The sequence below is a fragment of the Notamacropus eugenii genome, chromosome X (genome assembly GCF_028372415.1).
Source record: "Notamacropus eugenii isolate mMacEug1 chromosome X, mMacEug1.pri_v2, whole genome shotgun sequence".
Classification (NCBI taxonomy): Eukaryota; Metazoa; Chordata; class Mammalia; order Diprotodontia; family Macropodidae; genus Notamacropus; species Notamacropus eugenii.
In genome coordinates, this window is record NC_092879.1 from 39,363,337 (window position 1) to 39,383,231 (window position 19,895).

General features: G+C 41.1%; 1 protein-coding gene across 7 annotated transcripts in view; it reads left to right on the forward strand.

Annotated features, from left to right (window-relative positions):
- LOC140515413 (uncharacterized) overlaps positions 1 to 19,895 on the forward strand; it is a 145,596-nt gene that overhangs the window by 45,996 nt on the left and 79,705 nt on the right. For 5 of the 7 annotated variants that reach the window (XM_072626083.1, XM_072626084.1, XM_072626082.1 and 2 more), the window contains 3 exons: positions 497 to 600; positions 8,374 to 8,495; positions 9,469 to 15,024. In XM_072626083.1, the coding sequence (XP_072482184.1) occupies positions 14,039 to 14,863 (825 nt within the window). In that variant the 5' untranslated portion in view covers positions 497 to 600; positions 8,374 to 8,495; positions 9,469 to 14,038 and the 3' untranslated portion in view covers positions 14,864 to 15,024. Of the gene's footprint in view, positions 1 to 496; positions 601 to 8,373; positions 8,496 to 9,468; positions 15,025 to 19,895 lie in introns of those variants that run through there. The other 2 variants (XR_011971018.1, XR_011971017.1) reach the window with 1 other exon arrangement.

The following is a 19,895-nucleotide window of genomic DNA, read 5'->3' on the forward strand; positions in this document are numbered from 1 at the left end:
CTTGAAATGGAATTTCTCTATCAATCTCTTACTGTTGGGCTTTGTTAGTTATACATAGAAGTGCGGGTGATTTACTTTATATCCTGCAATTTTGCTAAATTTATTATTTCAAGTAATTTTTTATTTGATTCTCCAGGATTCTCTAAGTATACCATTATATCATCTTCAAAAAGTGATAACTTTTTGGTTTTTTTGCCTATTCTAATTCCTTCAATTTCTTTTTCTTCTCTCTTTACTAAAGCTAACCTTTCTAGTGCAATATTGAATAACTGGGGGGATAATGGACATCCCTTTTTCACCCCTGATTTTATTGGAAATGCTTCTAGCATATCCCCATTACATATGATGCTTGCTGATGGTTTTAGATAGATGCTGTCATTTTAAGGAAGACTCCATTTATTGCTATGCTCTCTTGGTGCTTTTAAAAGGAATGGGTATTGTATTTGGTCAAATGCTTTTTCTGCATCAGCTGAGATAATCATACGATTTCTTTCAGGTTCATTGTTGATATGCTCAATTATGCTGGTGATTTTCCTAATAGTGAACCAGCCCTCCATTCCTGGTATGAATCCTACCTGGTCATAGTGTATTATCATCATGGTAAGTTGCTGTGATCACTTTGCTAATATTTTATTTAAACTTTTTCATCTATATGTATTAGAGAAATTGTTCTATAATTTTCTTTATCTCTTCTGGCTTTTCCTGGTTTAGGTCTCAGCATCATATTTGTATCACAGAAAGAATTTGGTAGGATTCCTTCTTTGCCTGTTTTCTCAAATAGTTTATATAGTACTGGAATTAATTGTTCTTTACATGTTTGATAAAATTTCCTTGTAAGTCCATCTGGACCTGGTGATTTTTTCTTCGGGTGTTCGTTGATGGCTTGTTCAATTTCTTTTTCCAAAGTAGTTTTTTAAGTATTTTATTTCATCCTTTCTTAATCTGGGCATATTATGTTTTTGTAATTTTTCATCCATTTCACAAAGCCCCAGTGTGTGCTCCAGAGTAGGCTTTTAATACACATTTTTTGACTGAGTGCCATCGGAGCTGATGTCACAGTCTTTTCCTGACATCTAATGGTGAAAAAAAAAGATATTGGAGAATATTATAGCAATGTCTTTTCACAGCTCAACATTGCAGAATTTAGCAGCCTTCGGTGTCATCTTGTGGACAGACAGAATATTGCAGTGTAATCAAAGTTTTAGACCAGAGTAGGAATATATTATACAATGGAGATCCCTGTTTTGTGTTAAGTGCAGATATTGCATTTCTAGTCTGTCATCTAGTGTCCAAGTCAGCGACTCGTTTTAAACCATGTTTTTATTGAATTTTATCCCATGTTATAGCTCCCTTCTGGTTAAGCACGCAGAATAAAATCGTAAGTTTATGAAAGGAATAGAGTATGGAATTCCTTCAGGATCAGTATGAATTCAGACTGAATCATCACCCTCAGAATTATCTGTGAAACTCTCCATAATATCAGAAGTCATACAGTACGGCAAAAGACTTCATAGCAGTGGGGGGAGCAGGTTTTACCCTCCAATGTGGTTACATGGATAAAGTCTTAATGTTACCCACCCAAAAGTGTGAAAAATTGTGATAACATAAATGCAAAAAAAAAAAAACTGATCTTTGTTTTGAAGGAAATTTGTGAAAGAAATATCATGTTTGACAGAGACTTGACCAGTAAGAAATCAAACATTCAGGGAAATATTTGTCCAGTTGCCCAGGGGTGCTGCTGTGCAGTCACTCAGTGATGCTCAAATTTGTGTGATGCCATAGACTTCTATCCGTGAAGTTTTCTTAGCAAAGATACTTCAGTGGTTTGCTATTTTCTTCTCCAATGTATTACCATATTCCAGATGAGGAACTGAGGCAAATAAGAGTTAAGTGACTTACCCAGAGTCACACTGTAATTATATAAGGCCAGACTTAAACTGAGATCTATCTAGCTCCAAGCCCTGTTTCCACCAACTAGCCGCCCTATACAGGGACAGTAAAAAACAAAACACAACAAAACCTAAACAATAACCCTGGGAGTATGCAAAATCAGATAGTGAGTCTCTAGCTATATGCGTTGCCCTCAGTAGAGAGTGTAGGATTCCAATCCAACTTCTTATTTCAAAATCTCATCTTCTTGCTGGGAGAAATTATTTTTCTTACCATATTCATAACCAAATATTCAATTAAGATTAGATTTTTCTGTTTTCCTCATTCAGAGACCCAACCCCTATAAGTCAGTCAGTCTTTGGAAGACACTGCTGATAAAGGAGATATTCAAATCCTCAGGGAACAGTCTCCCTAGTCCTGGGCAGCACCTCAACCAGATAGAAGACCTTACCTCTGATTGGAGTGTAAATAGAATGAAATCCAGGTGAATTCCAGCCCTAAAGCATTAAGCCTATGCCCATGCAGAACCACATTGTGGTTTAGGGTAAGGAAGCTCATGAAGCAGAAGCACTCTGGTTGGCCAGAGTGGTCTGGTTAGAGAAGGATTCCTTTGTCCAGATTGCTGGAGGTGGCTGAATCTCATGATGAAGCCATGTTCTCAACAGGAGGATCTGAAAACGTTGAGCCCAACTCCTCATATTAACTTACTCATTGTCTCATTCATTGTGAACCAATCAGGGTTGATTTTTTCCTGTCTCAGGCCACTCTTTTTCCAAAAGTTTTGAAACATTAAGTCACCTCCATGGTTTTACGTTTGATTATGGAAAGAGGCCACTGACTATCAATTTTCAAGCATTCATCTATATTCATTGGAGAAATTGGTCTATTATTTTCTTTCTCTGTTTTGGCTCTTCCCTGTTTAGGTACCAGAACCATATTTGTATCATAAAAATAATTTGGTAGGACTCCTTCATCAATTTTCCCAAATATTCTATATATTGTTAGAATTAACTGTTCTTTGAATGTTTGATAAAATTCACTTGTTAATCCATTGGATGCTGGAGATCTTTTTACTAGGGAGATCAATTTTTTATTTCTGAGATGGAATTAAGTATTCAACTTCCTCTTCTGTAAATCTGGGCAAATTATATTATTTAAAAATATCCATCCATCTCACTTAGATTGTCAAATTTATAGGCATCCAGTTAGGAACAAATTGAATTTTTGAAATCAGGACTTTAGAAAAATAGGGTAACTCTGGATCTCCCCAAATCGTTGATTATTAAAAATCGTTTCTCTCAATTATCCAGAGCAAGAAACTGGGGCACAGGGAAGTGAAGTGACTTGTTCTTACTTATTTTAAAGATCACTGGTCTATACCTGGCAGGACTCTCAGAGTCATTTAATATAGACCATAAATTTACAGAGGAGGAAGCTGATATCCAGGGAATGGAAATGACTTGCCCCTTTCATACTAAAGGCCTTTGATGGAAAGAAAGTCCCAAGAAGTCCAGTATAACTCAGTCAGTTTACAGAGGAAAAGACTGAAGCCAAGACAGCTGATGTGACTTATTTGAGATCACACAGCTAGCCAGGGACTTTAGCTGGTTTTGAATTCAAGTATTTGTACCCCTCAAGTTCAGCAATGTACACACTCCATCCTGTTGCCTCCTATACTCCCATCTCCAGAGGTTATTCTCACCTCTCTAGATGTTCCTAGACTGAAGTGGAAGGGATCAGTAATTTCTTTTAATTTTTAAAGGAAAAGAATTTCCCAAAATGTAAAGTTTCGTCTCGGAAACACTAGAGAGTTATTTATTGGCTAGAATGGAATTCTTTGGCTTCCTCTCCAGGTAAAATCTATGTGGAATAAGAGAATTCCTGGAGCCCATCACTGTCTTTTGATAAAATGAGAGGTTTGAAAGGATTTGCATAAAAGTTTAGTTTATGACACACCAAAGCCTCTAAAAATCACCCTATAATTCCCAAACATGAAGAAAATGCTCTGCAGGTATCTGATCACTGAAACAACTCACATTCTATAATACTCACACATGCATCAGAGGGTTGCTAGGGTGTCTTGATATTGCTGTTGCCCTGCTTTTCTCAGAATGATTTTTGCCTGTCTGTGTCTGGTAAGAACTTAATATCTCCTCTTCACCTAGCTCAACACATAATATAGCAGGCAAACACATCAGTGTTCCAAACAACATGATAAAGAGAAAAATACAAACTAGGTATAGAACATGGCTCATTAATAAAATGATTAAATTACCCGGAAATCATGTCTGTCCAACTTTAAAAATGTCACATAGTGATGGAGTATGGAATACATGATCTCTGAAATTTTATAGATTTCTCAATAAAAGGTATTGATATTGGTGTTGTGCTACCTGAGCAGAATAACTGAAAACATCAGACATGATGCCATTGGTTGTCATTTTTTTGGTATCAAAGCTTCCAAAGCCATTGACAATGAATCTACTATACGTAGAAAAGAGCTGATGTGATTCCCAATAAAGTATAATTTTCGATTGTTAATTCTGTGCTAAGAGAAGTCTTGATGGAGAGACAACGACCAAAGAAAACCACATTTTGGTGTTGGATGCTAAAGGCCCAAATCTTTTAATATGTATCAAAGTCAGACAAGAAAATTCTTAAAGCCTTAGGCTTTAGTCTTAGAAATTGTGGAAAGATGAGAGATCATCACTGAACTTCACAGTCACAAACACCTGGGTCAAATTCTGTGTCAGACAGTGCTTTTGATTTCAATCTCTTTCATTTCATGTTGAGAGGGTTAGACCTGATGGCATGGGGTGTGCTTTCTAGGTGTAGGTTACTTAATATGACATTGGGCAAGTTATTCTTGTTCCCTTGGCCTGTTCCTTCATCTGAGTAATGGGGGAGGGGGTGAAATAGATGGCCTGTGAGCTCCTTTCTAAGCCTGTCAACCTGTATTAGGGGCTAAAAGTAATGAGTGGGTGGAGAGGGAATTGAGGCCAAACATGTAGACCACATACCTGAAAAGGTTAACAGTGAAAAAGTAGAGAGGGGCATCTTTGCTCAGAATGAAGGCCCACCAGGCAGACGGGTTGCAGGAGGTGGAGAAAGACATAGTTCAGTGACAGGAACACTGAATAGATTACCTAAGATTATCTCAGGTTATTTGAGAGGGGCCTGCCAACTTTAGGGTGAAGTCATAACGGTCACTAAAGCTTTCTGGTCCTCAGGTTCCCTCTCAATGAAAAGCCTCAGTAAAAGTATATGACTCTCGTGTGCTCTCCCAGCCTATGTGGTATCTAACATCAGGAAAGTCAGCTTTGCAGGCCTCAGTTTTGCTTTCAGCAACAGCAATGAGTTAAATTATGTGAGCTGAAAGGGCCCAGGTAATTTTTGGGTGATCTCACACCAGTCACTCCAGCTTTCTAGTCCTTATTTTGGCTTTTAGTGAAAGCAGGGCTAAGGACTCCATTGTCTTAGAGAAGCCTGCTGGCTTATGCCTAATCCCAAACCAGTCACTTCAGCTTGTTAGGTCTCAGTATCTCTTTCAGTCCCTTGACAAGCATAAAGTAAGTGAACTGAAGGGACTTTGCCATTCTATGGGTGATCTCACAACAGTCAGGTCAGTTATCGAGGACTCAGGTTCCCTTTGATTAACAGGAGAAGGTCGGACCACTTGATCTGACATGGGCCAGCCATTTTGTTGGTGATCTTACAAAAAGACCCTTCAGTCCTCTCAGCCTCAGTTTCCCTTTCTGTGACAACATCAGGTTAAACTCTTTGATTTCACAGGCCCCTGCCATGCAGTGGGCGATCTCACACTAGTCACTTCTGTTTTCTAGGCCCAAGTTTCCCTTTCAATAACAGGGGAAAGTTGCACTGCATGGTCTGAGCTGTCCCTCACTGCCATCCTCTGGGGGATACTATGGCATTCACCTCAGCATTCTAGGCCTCAGTTTTCCTTTCAATAACAGGGCCTGATTAAATTAGGTCTATTGACAAGGCCATGCTAACCTATATGTGGTCTCACATCAGTCCTTTTTTTCCCCTTTTAACAAAATCAGTGCCTGGGACTAAATTAACTAACTGCAGCCTAGCAGCATATGGGTCAAATGAAACAGTCACTCCGGCTCTCAGTCCCTCAGTTTCCTCTTTTGTAAAATGAGGCACTTAGACTAAGTCTTCTAAGTTGTCTCTCTGCATCAAAGTTAGAATACTGTATAGTCCTCCCTTCCACATCGAGGCTTTCCCCATCATGGTTTTGATACATTGCAAGTTGGCATCAGAAGTAAAATGAGAATTTTGAGGGAAGTTTTGTAGAAGCCCAGATGATAGGTTTTGACCAGTAGATGAAATAAAGCCTATGGCCACAATCTTAACCCAAATTTTACAATAAGATACTGTAAACAACCCATAACAGAAACATAGAAAAATTTGACTTCTTGTGTCTCATGGAGAGAGAAGCAAAATTTTACATGGATTCTCCAGATGGAGGAGGGCCCCTAGTCCCTAAGCCCTGTGATGTGGAAGGGAATCACTGTCATGCAAAGGCAAATCCTCTGTACCTACATCATCTTGTTCAGGATCTCTCCTAACCCCACCCTGCCAGACAAGGCCTGTTCCTCTGAACACCTGGCTGACAGCTGGGATTCTCTGAAAGGTGCTGGAAGAACACAGGGTCAGGTTCTTTGTTCAGGAACGGCCTCAGACAAGAGCTTTGCCTGGCTGTGCCCTAGGTAGCGTTGGTGCTGGCTGCCACAGGAAAACCAGCTGGAGCTGGAGGCAAGTCCCCGAACTCCAGAGCAGGCAAAGCTGTTGTGTGTGTGTGTGTGGGGGGGGGGTGATCCCTGCCTTCTTCCTGGCCTCAGCTGAGCTCCCCCTTCCCACAGGAGGCCCATCCTTGCCTCTTCTCTCCCTCCATCACCTAGTCATCTTTCGTTTTTGCTTTGTTGTTCGTAAATCATTGTCATTTCTTTAAAAAATCTTACATTTCTATTTTTTCCTTAGTTATATCTGCTTTCAAACAACATTTATTAGTGAAATTCCTACTTGAAATAGATATCTAGGACTATTAAACGTTATTTTCTAATCATGTGCATGGATGTACCTCCAGTAGCGTAAGAATAATTTTCAATGTCAAGTAGACTGTAATCCCCCCATAAATCTCATGTACACTGAAGAATAAATATGCTTTTACTTTAAAGAACGCAATATGCTTTAGAAAATTCAGGAATGATAATTGAAATTATGAGGGCATCAGATTTCTTCTATACTGGTTGTTGAATGTCAAATTGAAAGATGGATTAAGTGATTTTCTGTGTAAAAGGATTTGGAAATATATCAAGTCAGTTGATGTTATCTGAGTGGTAATAGCTGTGGTTTTATGTTTTTAAAATCCATGATGTTGGTCATGTTATTTTTAAGTTATTACTTTTTCTTGTATTGTGATTTTTTGGAATTCGTTGTATAGGAAATGCTGTGAATTTAAAAACTATACCTAGAGAGTGACTTAATTGTGTCTTCAGAAAATTAACTTCTCTTTTAATTGGGATGCTGGTAGATTATTAATTGAGCTGATAGAGAATTTGCTCACAACTTGAAAGTTAAGATTTTTTTGTTAACATTTTAACTGTGAAGCTCCCTGGGGACTTTTCAGGTTCCTTGGGAGTTTCTGTTTGGGTAGGATCATAAAATTCCATCAGCTTTTCTGACAGCGTGTTGTGAAATTCTAAAGCAGGGTTGAGGGACCTGCAACCTCGAGGTCACATGTGAACTTCTAGGGTCTCAGGTGCATCCTTTTGACTGAGTCCAAGTTTGACAGAACAAATCCTTTTATTAAGGGGATTTGTTCTGTGAGTTTTGAATTAAGTCAAAAGGCAGCCATTGATGTCCTAGAGGGCCACATGCCACCTCAAGGCCACAGCTTTCCAACCCCTGTAAAGGAATGGAGTGGTTTAATGAGAAACTAGGACATGCCACAGTTGAAATGAGGGGACTTACAAATTTGATTTCTAAGAAGAAATTTTTATCTGAGACACTGTTTGGCCATGGCTTATACAAATTATGAAATTGTATCTAGAACAGTGTATATTAAAGTCAACTAAACCTTAATAGACCCTAGATTGAAAGATTTTATGTTTACCTTATTAGAGGTTAATGTGTAATCTCTTCAGATATTGATATCTGGCAGCATGACAGCTTATAGGGGGTCACAGTATTCCTGTGTTTTGAGTAAAATCCCAAGTGTGTCATTATACACACTGTATGTGTGTAATTGTAGAATGTGACTATTTTCTTAATTTTTAATGATTATGCTTCAGCATAGATTTAAACTAGAAATGATGAATGTATATCCTTATATGAGTAAAGCAATGATAATTGTACCCAATCCTAATTTAGGGTAAGATAAAATCTCTTGAGACTATATTTTGTTATCTTGTTGTGACTTTTGATTTCGAGTATGATCGTCTGAATTTTCATTAGGTCAATAATCTGTCATGAAAGGGAAAAGACATGGGCTGCTCAAAGGGAGAGATGCTACATAAGAGAAATGCCACAACTCTGTGCCTGATGAAGACTGAGAAGATGACCTTGCCTAGGCAAAGGTAAAGGCTTTATGACTCAGTTTCCCTGTTGCGCTATTTATTTTCTGAAGAGGAGATTTTTCCACCTGGCTAATCCTGAGCCAGGCTGTAGCCAGGGAAGGTATTATGTATTCTGTTAATAACGTGGAATTTTGCTACATGATTCACTGTTGTCTTTGACTCTTCCGTGGAAACAAATCGCTTTAAAGAAACTTTATCCTGCCATGTTTATGTCAGGTCAGCTCATGCCCTTGAAGGGACAGTTTTGATTTTCTTATACCCATGTCCTTCTCCCTTCCTTTCATAGCAAATTTCTCTAACTAGGGCAGGTGAGTTGTAAAAATTGTTGTTGTTTTGTCTATTTGATTCACCTTATTGCTGCAATACTCAGACATCTCTCAGGGACTACAATAGGGTGCAAATACGAAAAAGATGAATGGTTTTGATTTTCCTATCCTGAATTTGTGGTCACTAATTTTTTCCACTTCCTAACTTAGCAGCTAGATAAATAAATCCTTAGGCTTGTCGGGCCATCCCTTTGTTAATGATTAAGCATTAGGATCGGGTCTGTACAATACCACCTCTTTTCTGCATGGTGTAGTGAGATTAATAGATAGACATACAGACAGACAGACAGATAGATAGATAGACAGATCGATCGATAGATAGATAGATCCTAAAAGTGGACAGTAAAACAAAGATTTGATATGATCAAGATGTAAAAAGGTTATAAGTTTCAAATTTTATGTAAAAGTATCCAATTTTAATGGAAGAGTAAACTTCACTTTGAGAAAAGCAACAATATTAGGCTGTTTTTTAAGAAACACTGCATATATATGTATATGCATGTATGTACATACATATACCTGTATACATGCACAGACACTATATGTGTGTGATTGTATTCCAAAAATGTTTCTATTAAGAACAAGGACAAAAAGACATAAAAACACGATGGACGATATATTTTAAATACTTTTCTTTTATTCTGAAGGTAATTAAGAAGAAGACTGAAAAGGTATTGAACAAAGTATTGAACAGTCCTTCAGGTTCAACTGAATATATATAGAGAGATGAATTTTTAAAAAAACTTTCTTCTTTCTTCCTACTGGAATATACAGTAATAAGTTCTCAAAATTGGATTAAGTATTTTACATGTAAAATTGCATTAATGGTAATAAAATATAAATTATAAATAATGTTAAAATATATATTTAATATATGATACATAAAATATATGTTGTATATAATTACATATGATGTATAATATGTTATATATGATATATATTATGTATGTAATATGTCTAAACATTTTATATATAATAATTAAATTTTGAATTGTATTTTTTTCTGTTTTCGAGTAGTCTAATATCCATAAGTATTATTAAGAGACAGAAAAGGTTATTTTCCAAGTCAGGCCCTTATGGATCCTTTAAAAGAGTCTTCCTGCATCTCATTGATGGCATTGTCCTTATCAGGTACAGGGTTCAAATAAAGATAGAACAAGCAAGTGTGTAAAAACTGAAATTCTCTGCCTTTTCAGAAAAAATTGCAGGTTGCTAATGTAATATTCTTCATGTAGTTTTGTGTCAATAAGGTTAGTACCATAATATTTAAACTGGGTTTCACCACATGAACTAATTACTGGAAAACCAAATTTCTAAAGCTATATTAGGCCTTACTAAATTGTCACAAGTGTAATCACTAGCAGATTTTAGCAACCTTACCTTGGGAACCTCTGCAAGTGAGTTAGAACCAGGGAGGCAGATGTACTAGGAAGAACCCCTGCACCTGCCCTTATGATGAGGTCTGTATCTTTTTCCCATAATAACATAAACAAGATCTGGATATATAAATTAAGAACAAGCAGGTAAGATTTGAACACAGGCCTCCTGATCCTAGGTCCAGAACCCATTCTATGATACCACACTGCTTGTCCTAGGCCCCCCAGTCACCACGGCTTCCCTTCTCCAATGTAATAGCACAAGGAAAGGTATTTACTATTGGAGCATGAAGAGACTGCCAGCTTCCTTTCCCTTTTTTGTTGGGTAGCCTACTCCAACCCCTCCACCAAAGGGTTCCTAGTGCCCTTGGCAGCTAGGTCCTACAGGGCATGGAATACCAGACCTGGAGTCAGCAAAAGCTGAGTTCAAATCTGGTCTCAGAAACTTAATTAACTGGTGACCCTGGGAAAGTCACTTAAGCTCTGCCTGCCTCGGTTTCCTCATCAATAAAATGGGGATCATAATAGCACCTCCCTCCCAGGGTTGTTGTGAGGATCAAATGATATACTGATGATAAAGCACTTATCAGTACTGTCAGTGCTTTATAAATGTTAGCTGTCACTACTGTTACTGCTTTGTACTTGTTCAGTGCTTTATAAACGCTAGTTGCTACTGCTACTTGTACTACTACTACTACTTTGTGGTTGTTCAGTCATTTAGGGTTTTCTTGGCAAAGACACTGGAATGGCTTGCCATTTCTGTCTGCAGCTCATTTTCCAGCCCGAGAAGTTGAGACAGATGTTAAGTGACTTGCCCAGGGTCCCACAGCTAGTAAATGTCCGAGGCTGGAATTTGAATCCAGGGAGATGAATCTTCTGTATTACAGTCCTGACCCTCCATCCACAGGACCACCTGGTTGCCCTACTCCTACTCCTCCTCCTCCTCCTCCTACTTCTCCTCCTCCTCCTACTGTCTTGAGGACTGAGGGCAATTTGCATCACCTGGTGCCAGTGTAGCCTGTAGGTATATGTGTAATGTGTGCGTGTGTGTGTGTGTGTGTGTGTGTGTGTGTGTGTGTGTGTGTGTGTGTGTGTGTGTAGCAGCTGCAGGAGTGAGGGGCAGGAGTTGGAAAGGCAAATGTAAAAGACTGAGTTTTCCCCCAACCTTCCAAAAAGCCACAGTGGGAAAGTGTTAACCTTGGGGGTAGAACTCCGATCCCTGAGTCAGGGAAGAGGTGAATAGAGACCAAAGCTAGTTAGGAGTCAGAATTAAGGACCTCTGCCTAAAAGGGACAAGTCACACAGTCTTGAGAGCTACCAGAATGACCCATTGCTGGGCCAACCACACTAGGCCTGACAGAGCTGGTCAGGGCACAAAGGCTTAGGGAAGAACTGCTGAAACACAACACTGGCCCACCTCATTAGGGGCCGTTGCTCCTAGAGAAAGAAGGGGGATGTGAGTGAGCATCTCACAGTGGAGATCAGTGCATGCACGCTTCCAGGATCTCTATGTAGGAAGACCAGGTAGGGGAGGCCTCCAACCCAGGGTTATGGCCAAGAGCAATGTGGTTTTCTCTGTCTCAGGGTCTTTACCCGGTGCACCAAGGCTAGACGGCCTCCAGGATCCCTGATTCTATATATTGTCCTTGCAAATTTCTGGTCGCACCCCCTTCTTCTTGGAGGGTGGGCACATGGGACAGGCGATTAGACCCCCTGCTGGGGCGACTGCAGGTAATAAGTAGAAGCTTTAGAATAAGGTTGAGTGGCCCTTACAGAGACTCGGGGAGACCTCCCCACATTCCCAAGAGGGAATCCCCAGATGAAGTAGGCCCAGATCTTATGGGGCCAGAGTGCATCAACACCAGGGCAAAGGCAAAGCTCACTCTTACTTAATTTCATAGCTGGGTGGATCTCTGGGGTCTAATGGAACTCATAGAACAATAAACACACTTTTTCTTTATTTTGAAAAAACTCAATATATTTTCAACATTTGAACATTTTCAACATCTGAAGAAGGAACTCTCCTTAGACATCTGTCAATATAGAAAATATTTTCTTATCATCTAATTGTGTATTGGAATCAATTGGGGCACAGAGATAAGCAGGCAGAAGACACCCCATGTACCAGATAATGCAACACTCTCACCCCTACGCCCTCCCATTAATGTGATGACATTCTTGGCACCAACAGTCATCAATCAAGGTTTTTGGACACTCAACATTCACACAGGTCCTAAGTGCTGAGATTTAAAAGCACAGAACCATCAAAATATGTATACCTTTTTTGGGCAGGAAAATCAGTACATTTTGGGACACTTTTAAAAGTCCTCTGAAGGAGGAACTTTGCCTCAATGCAAATGGTGTTTTTCTCTTATCACTCAATTATGCATTGGAGTCCACACAGCAAACAGCAGAACAGTTCCATAATGGACACATAGGGACAAAGCACGTGCGTGGTCATGTTGCAAGAAGGAACAGGTAACCATTTATCTGGTTATCTCGGGTTACCCTATTAAAGTGACAGTGTTGTTGGCACTGACAGTCTTCCCTCAAGGTCTTCTGTCCCTGAGCAGTCCCACAGGTCCTAAGTGCTGGAGCCATCAGAATGCAAAGTCCCTGGCATGCCATGTGGTCTTCCAGGAAGGCGGGAAGAGTCCCACTCGGCATTCCAGTCTCTATGTCCATTACTGCAAATACTAGTGACTGTTCTGCAAGAAGAGAAGAGGCTTCCTCCATGGAAGAAGTTAAGGAAAACATTAAAGAAACAAACATCAACCCTCCAAAGCACATTACAGGAACAGATCATTTTGGCAAGATATGGGCTGATACAGCCAATGGACTGGCACCAGGAAATGCTGATGTAGCAGGAGCCCAAACCACCATGCCTTTACGCAACTAATTTCAGGTGCTCCTCAGAGGCTGGCTCATAGTCGCTGGTATCAAAAAACAGCAGAGAAGGGTTGTGGGCCAGATAACCTAGGAAATCTTGCAAATGGCTCAGCAGCACATTCATGCTGCTGTCATCCAGAGTAGTACAGGTGATCATTGGGCCCAGATGCTCGAAGAGACGCAACAGGTGGATACCTCCGTAGAGCTCACACATCTGCTTGAGGGGTAGCTGACCACCAGTTCATCGTATTGTGGCCTCTCGAAATCATAAAGCAGCTGGGGGCTTAGGAGTACATTAAAGTATTCCTTGAGCACAGCCACCAGGTGCCAGACAGCGCAGCTTTGATCTCTGGTGCGGTGCTTCAGAGGGAAAGTGGCATATTCATAGAGGATGGCATCAGTGCTGACCTTGGCTGGCAGGTTGCAGAGCATCTTCCTGAGGGTCACCATGTCCCAGTCTAGCACAAGCATGGGCCTCAAGGACATGGGCGGGTCTACCTGGACTTCACATCTGCCTGGGGTGGCATCTTGTTGGGGATCCTCAGCAGCAGCTTGGCAGCTCGCTCCCCGTGATCCGGACTCTCATCGCACGCTTTCAGAGCGGCTTTGCTTGGGGGGTGGTGGTGGCATCCTTCCAGAGGTGCTCCCTTCACCTGGGACGTGGTGGCGGCGACCACGACTGGTGCGGGAGCGTCTGCCCCTGAGGGCAGCCTATTCCTGCTCTTTCCTGGCAGCTGACAAGCAGAGAGCTTTGTTCCTATCCTGGTTCAACTGGTCCTGAGAGTAGCAGAGCACCCGATTCTGGGGGATCCTCTCGTAGTCCCAGCCGCCTAGCGGCTCTTGGGGGGTTTCTTCGGGAGCAGAGGATAGTGGGCCACTGGTGCTGGCTCCCCCCACTCGCTGAGGAATGGACCCGCTGTTCTGGCTTCTCCCAAAGGGGGCCTCCTGAGCCATGGCACCCCCTAGGGAGCTGCTACTGGTGCTGCTAGTGCTGGTGCTGGGGCCTGCTTGGTTGGTGCTGGTGCTGGTGCTGGTGCCTGCTTGGCTAGTGCTGGTGCTGGGGCCTGCTTGGCTGGTGCTGGTACTGGTGCTGGTGCTGGTCCTGGTGCTGGTGCTGGGGCCTGCTTGGCTGGTGCTGGTGCTGGTCCTGGTGCTGGGGCCTGCTTGGCTAGTGCTGGTGCTGGTTCTGGTGCTGGTGCTGGTCCTGGTGCTGGTGCCTGCTTGGCTGGTGCTGGTACTGGTGCTTGTGCTGGTACTGGTGCTGGTGCTGGTCCTGGTGCTGGTCCTGGTTCTGGGGCCTGTTCAGCTGGTGCTGCGCTTGTCCTTGGCACTGGGCGCTACTGACTCAGGCTCCTGGGCTGAGCCCGGGCCACGGGAACAGTGGGCCTTCCGGGGCTTGGCACAGCGGGGTCGGGTCCCAGTCGCTGGGCTGTCCCAGGTCCCACGTGGGTACTGTAACAGGTATTTCACTTCCTTGTCTTCCACTATCACTTTGATACAGTGGCCCAGGCGCATGGTGGGGCCACGGAAGATCAGCGCCGGCTCCTCTTGTGGGAGCTCCTGGGCTGTCTCCCTCTCGGATGCGGAAAGCGCCATCCTGACTCGCAGGTGCGGGCCTCGAGCACTGGGGCTGGTGGCGCAGCTTCAGCAGGAGGGCCTCACAGCAGGAGGGCCGGACGGGAGGCGGGTCGGACCACAGGCGGGCCTCCTCGCACCTCCTCAGGTCTCGGGACTGCCCCCGACTGGCTGGAAGGCGGCTGCCCCTTCCCGGCTCTGACTGGAATGCTCGGGCTCTCAGGTCGATGAGACTGGAGGCCGAGGCCCACTGTGGACAAGCTCCCACAGCGTGGCTCTTCCCAGGAATGTGGCTGGGAAGAGGAAGGAGAGCCGCTGGAGGCTCCTCTTACGGGCAGGGGAGCGAGGCTGTGAAAGGCACCAGCCAATCATCTGGCGCTGCTGGGGTTGGGGGAAGGGGCGGGGACTGAGGCCAGGCAGGGGGGAAGGGCGTGTAATGGTCTGGCCATCTGGTGGGGCAGAAGCGCCTCTCTGAATTCGAAAGTCAGCTTCCTGGCGGGGGCCGTCCCCTCCCCCACCTCAGGTTCTCCATCTTCAAATGGGGAGCATGGGGGTCATGACGCTGAAACCTGCTCCATGGCTCATACTGCTTTTTGTGGGGGGACGTTAGCAAATTTTGAAATCACATTGCATTTCTGTGTTAGTTTTTTTTCTTTGGTAATTGGTTTATGTCTTGCTAAATTTCTTTTTCTGATACTGAGTTATTTAAGCATCCAATTCTCTTTTCTTCATCTGGGTATTTTATATTTTTCTAAGTTTGCATCCATTTCCTCTAAATAGTTTTGTTAGTAAATGACTGCACAAAATAGATTTTTAATTTTCTTTGGAATTATTGGGAATGTTTCTTTTGCATTTTTGATACGAGCCATTTGATATTCCTCTCTTTGAAAAAATCAGATGACCTAACTACTTCTTCATTTTATAATGTTTCAGTTTTAATTACTTTTATTTTTCAAATAACCAGTACTTTAAATCCATTTGTCTCTCCCAACCCACGCTTTCCACTCCCCAGTTGAGTAAATTTTATAAATGAAAATCATATCCCTCAACACAGAAGTACGTTTTCTGGCGGAAAAAAAAAAAAAAAAGTTCCCCCATTAGCCATGTCTAAAAACGTAGGCCTCTTTTTACCCTTTAAGTTCATCACCTTTCTGTCTGGACCTTAGCTGCAGGTTTCCTCTTTCTTCAGAAGTGGTTTCTCATTTTGTCACCATAAACTCTTTCTGTGGATCCCAACGGTACCTTGTTCCTTTCTCCTCTAATTTGTTTATACTTTGACCTTGTACATCTGAGTCCTGCATCCATTTCAAGCTCACCTTGGTGGAGGCTGTGAATGTTGGTCTACAACTCCATTCTGTCAGGTTACTTTCTAATTTTTCCAGAAGTATTTGTCAGCTAATGAGTCCTTCCTCCCATAACCTGGGACCTTTGGGTTTATCAGACAATTTGTTTCTGTAAGCTCTGTAACTAAACTTTTCTGCTGATAGACCTTTTTTAAACCAATATCAAATTGTTTTATGATTGCCGATTTGTAATAAAGTTTGAGATCCAGGACAGACAGGCCTCCTCACTTCCCATTTTTCCATTATTATGCTTCAGATTCTTGACTGCTTTGTACCTCCAGAGTGATGGTTAAGTTCTTTTTCTAACTCTACAATCTATTCTTGTGGGAGTTGTATTGGGACAACCTGGAATAATTATGTTAGTGTTGTCATTTTAATTATATTAGTTCTACCTACCCTTGAGTAATTTAGTATTGATACTGATTGTTCCTGACAATTGTGATCCATAAGGTAAACTTCTGCTGGGACCCTCTTACCAGTTTTTGTCCTTGTCTCACCCAGGATCCCCGGTTCTTACTCTTCTTTTTAATCTGCCCTTCATGTTCCTCTCTCCAGCATTTCAGTTTATTTTGCTTTTGATTATTCTCTTACCTATCCTGCCCTCTCTCTTAAAGTTGCTCTCTGGTCTTCTCTTTTCACTTGCTATTTTCCTTTTCAGTTTATTGTGTTTCTATACTGAGATCTGTGTGTGTGTGTGTGTCTCTGTGTGTGTGTGTGTGTGTGTGTGTGTGTGTGTGTGTTGTGTTTGGGAGTGGACTGTAATTGTGTTTAACTCCCTTTATCAATTTCAGATGAAAGTGAACTACAGTTTCTGGTATATACATTTCTCCCACCCTTTCTTCCATAATTAATTACTTTTCATCTTATCCCTCCACTGTATTCATGATGGTGATTTCCTTCTCTTTTCCTTCCAAGTATAGTGCCCCCCTTTTCTCCTATTTTTACCCTGACACAATCAAAGCAGAAGATAACCATCCAAAGGTCCTCTGTCTTATTTTCCCTTCTTGTGACCATTAAAGATATTAGTATTCCCACTCCTTCTTCAGCATGTAAACAATTCCTCCTCACATAATGCCCTTTCAATTAAACAAATATATGGACCTTTCTATGTTTCTCTTGATTCTAATATTTCCATTTCAAAATGGCTACTTGGGTCTCAAGACTTTTTTAATCATAGTTTTAGATGGTCTGATATTTCTTAGATTATCTTTCCTTGGCCAGTTTCTGGATCACTTGTTTTTCCTATTGTTTGTTACATTTTCTTATTATTTCTTTTTTTGTTTCTTTTTACTATTTATTTATTTTTGCATGTGATTTATTTATAATTCCTTCAATTAATAATTTTGTTATCTTATTTAGTCATTGTTTTCTATTTGATGTATTGTGATTTCCAGGGAATTCAGCTCCTGCCTAAGTTATCAATTCTCCTTGCCTTCTATCCTCCCTATAGACTTCATTATGTCTCTCTTCTTTCATTTCTTCCAAGTACTGTTAAAATCCTTTGGGCCAAAACACTTTTCCCCCTAACACTTTCCTTGCAGAGACAGCACCAGCCTTATTGTTCCTTGTGTTTACCCTTTGGGCCTCTCTCCCTTCAAGTTATTTCCTTACAGTATTCAGGTGAGTAGGAGGGATTGGTTGCTTGTCGCATCATCCCTTCACTAGGGTTAAGCTTACTCATAATTATACAGCCCTTTTTTTCCTCTTTCCTCTTCCATCACTGTGGTCTTTGTGTATATTTTTTCCTGGTTCTGATTATTTCCCTCCACATTTATTCCCATAAGTCTTCCCATGAAAGGCTCGAGATTTATGATCTGCTTTAGATCTCTCCATCTTTGTGCCCCCCGACACACAACCACACACTTCTCACTGTGAAGCACCTGAGTTCTATCTGCCAAAAATGGGGCATGTAAGAGTGGGGATAGTCAAATTATTTTTTATAACTAGGAAGTGTAATGGTGTATACACATTTAGGACAGTTACTTTGAATGGTCCCTAAAGTGTAAAGGGTAGTATTTCTACAGTACCTCCTATGTGCCAGATACTGTGCTAAGAGTTTTGATCCTCACAGCAACCCTTCCAGCTGGGTGTTATTATTATCACCACTTACACTTAGGGAAAGTAAGGCAGGCAGGGGAAAAGTGACTTATCCAAGGTCACACAACTAGGAAGCTTACTGTAATCCTTTGCTACTGTGTGTTGCATGTCTACTCTGTTCTACTTATCTATCTTTTTATTTCTTAGCCAGTACCAGACAATTCTTACAGTTGCTGCTTCATAGCGTAGTTTAAGATCCAGCACTGCTAAACCTACTTCCCTTACATTTTTCATTAATTCCTTTGATATTCTTGATATTTTGCACTTCCAAATGAATTTTATTATTATTTTTTTCTAGCTCAGTAAAATAATTTTCTGCTTATTTTATTCAGATGGCATGGGCTAAATAGACTAGTTTAGGCAAAATTGCATTTTCATTCAAATGCTTTCTTGTAATTGCTTTTATTTCATCTTCGTTAGTGGTATATACACCCTATTCATTTTTAATATTTGGTGGTTTGGTTTTTTTTCATTTTTTTACTTATAATAACCAATGGTTTATCTATTCTTTTTTCATAAAACCAAGTCCGAGTTTTATTTATGAATTGAATGGTTTTCTTATATTCAATTCAATTAATCTCACCTTTAATTTTTAAGATTTATCATGTTTAATTGGAGATTTTTAACTTACTCTTTTCATGGTTTTTTTATTGTATACCCAATTCATTGATCTACTCTTTCACTATTTTTCAATATACACCTTTTGAGCTCTAAATTTTCCTCTCATTATTGTTTTTACTGCATCCTATAGGTTTTGACATGTTGTCTCATTGTCATTCTGGAGATCATTAAAAAACAATCTCCCCTCTAGATTAAAGCGTTTTTGTAAAAAACTATGGGTCTTCAATAGTTTTTGAAACTTTACAAAGTTGAAATTATATTACAGATTACCCAGTGCAGATGTCTTCTCATTTCATGTTTAAATCTATTACGATACTTCATTTTTTTTTTATTTTGTAGATTAAAAAAAAATGAAGAAGGGTAGATTAGATCATCTCATAGCACCCTTTAATCTCTGACCCTTTGATTCAAGACTGGCAGACTCTTAGAGATAAGACACAGGGGGAAGGACTGTTGCATTTGGAGCAAAAGGACCTGGGTTTACATCGCCCTAGCTGTGTATCTTTAAATCAGTCTCTTTCCATCTCAGACCTCAGTTGCTTCCTCTCTAAAATAAGAGGGCTATATTTAGTGATCTTTAAAAGTACTTTTCATCATTCACATTCTATAATCGTGGCGTCCCTTTGACATTAGTAGAGGGTCATTCTGGGATCCTCCACTTGCATCTCCTTACAGAATAAGCTAGAACATATGGCTGGCATCACACAGTCTGAATTTCTACAAAGGCTCTGTTGCTGTCTAGTTGTGTGTCTCTGGAAAAGACCCTATGGCAGGGTACAGAACGGGGAGGGGAGAGAATAAAGCATTTATAAAGCACCTACTGTGTGGCAAACACCATACTAAACTCATAAGGAATATTATTTCATTTGTTCCTCACACCAACCCTGTGAGTTAGGTGGTATTGTCATCCCCATTTTACAGAGAGGGAAACTGAGGCAGACAGCTATTAAGTGACTTGTCCATTGTCACACAACAATTAGGAGTCTGAAGCTGGATTTGAGCTCAGATTTTCCTAACTCCAGGTCTGTCCACTGTCCCACCAAGCTGTGTCATGACTTCTGTATATTAGATGACCTCTTATGTCCCTTCAGGGCAGAAAGGGAGGGAACTATTCCTGAAGCATGACTCTGACATGCAGAGAGGGACAGCAGCCACAGAAGGAGAGCATACCCC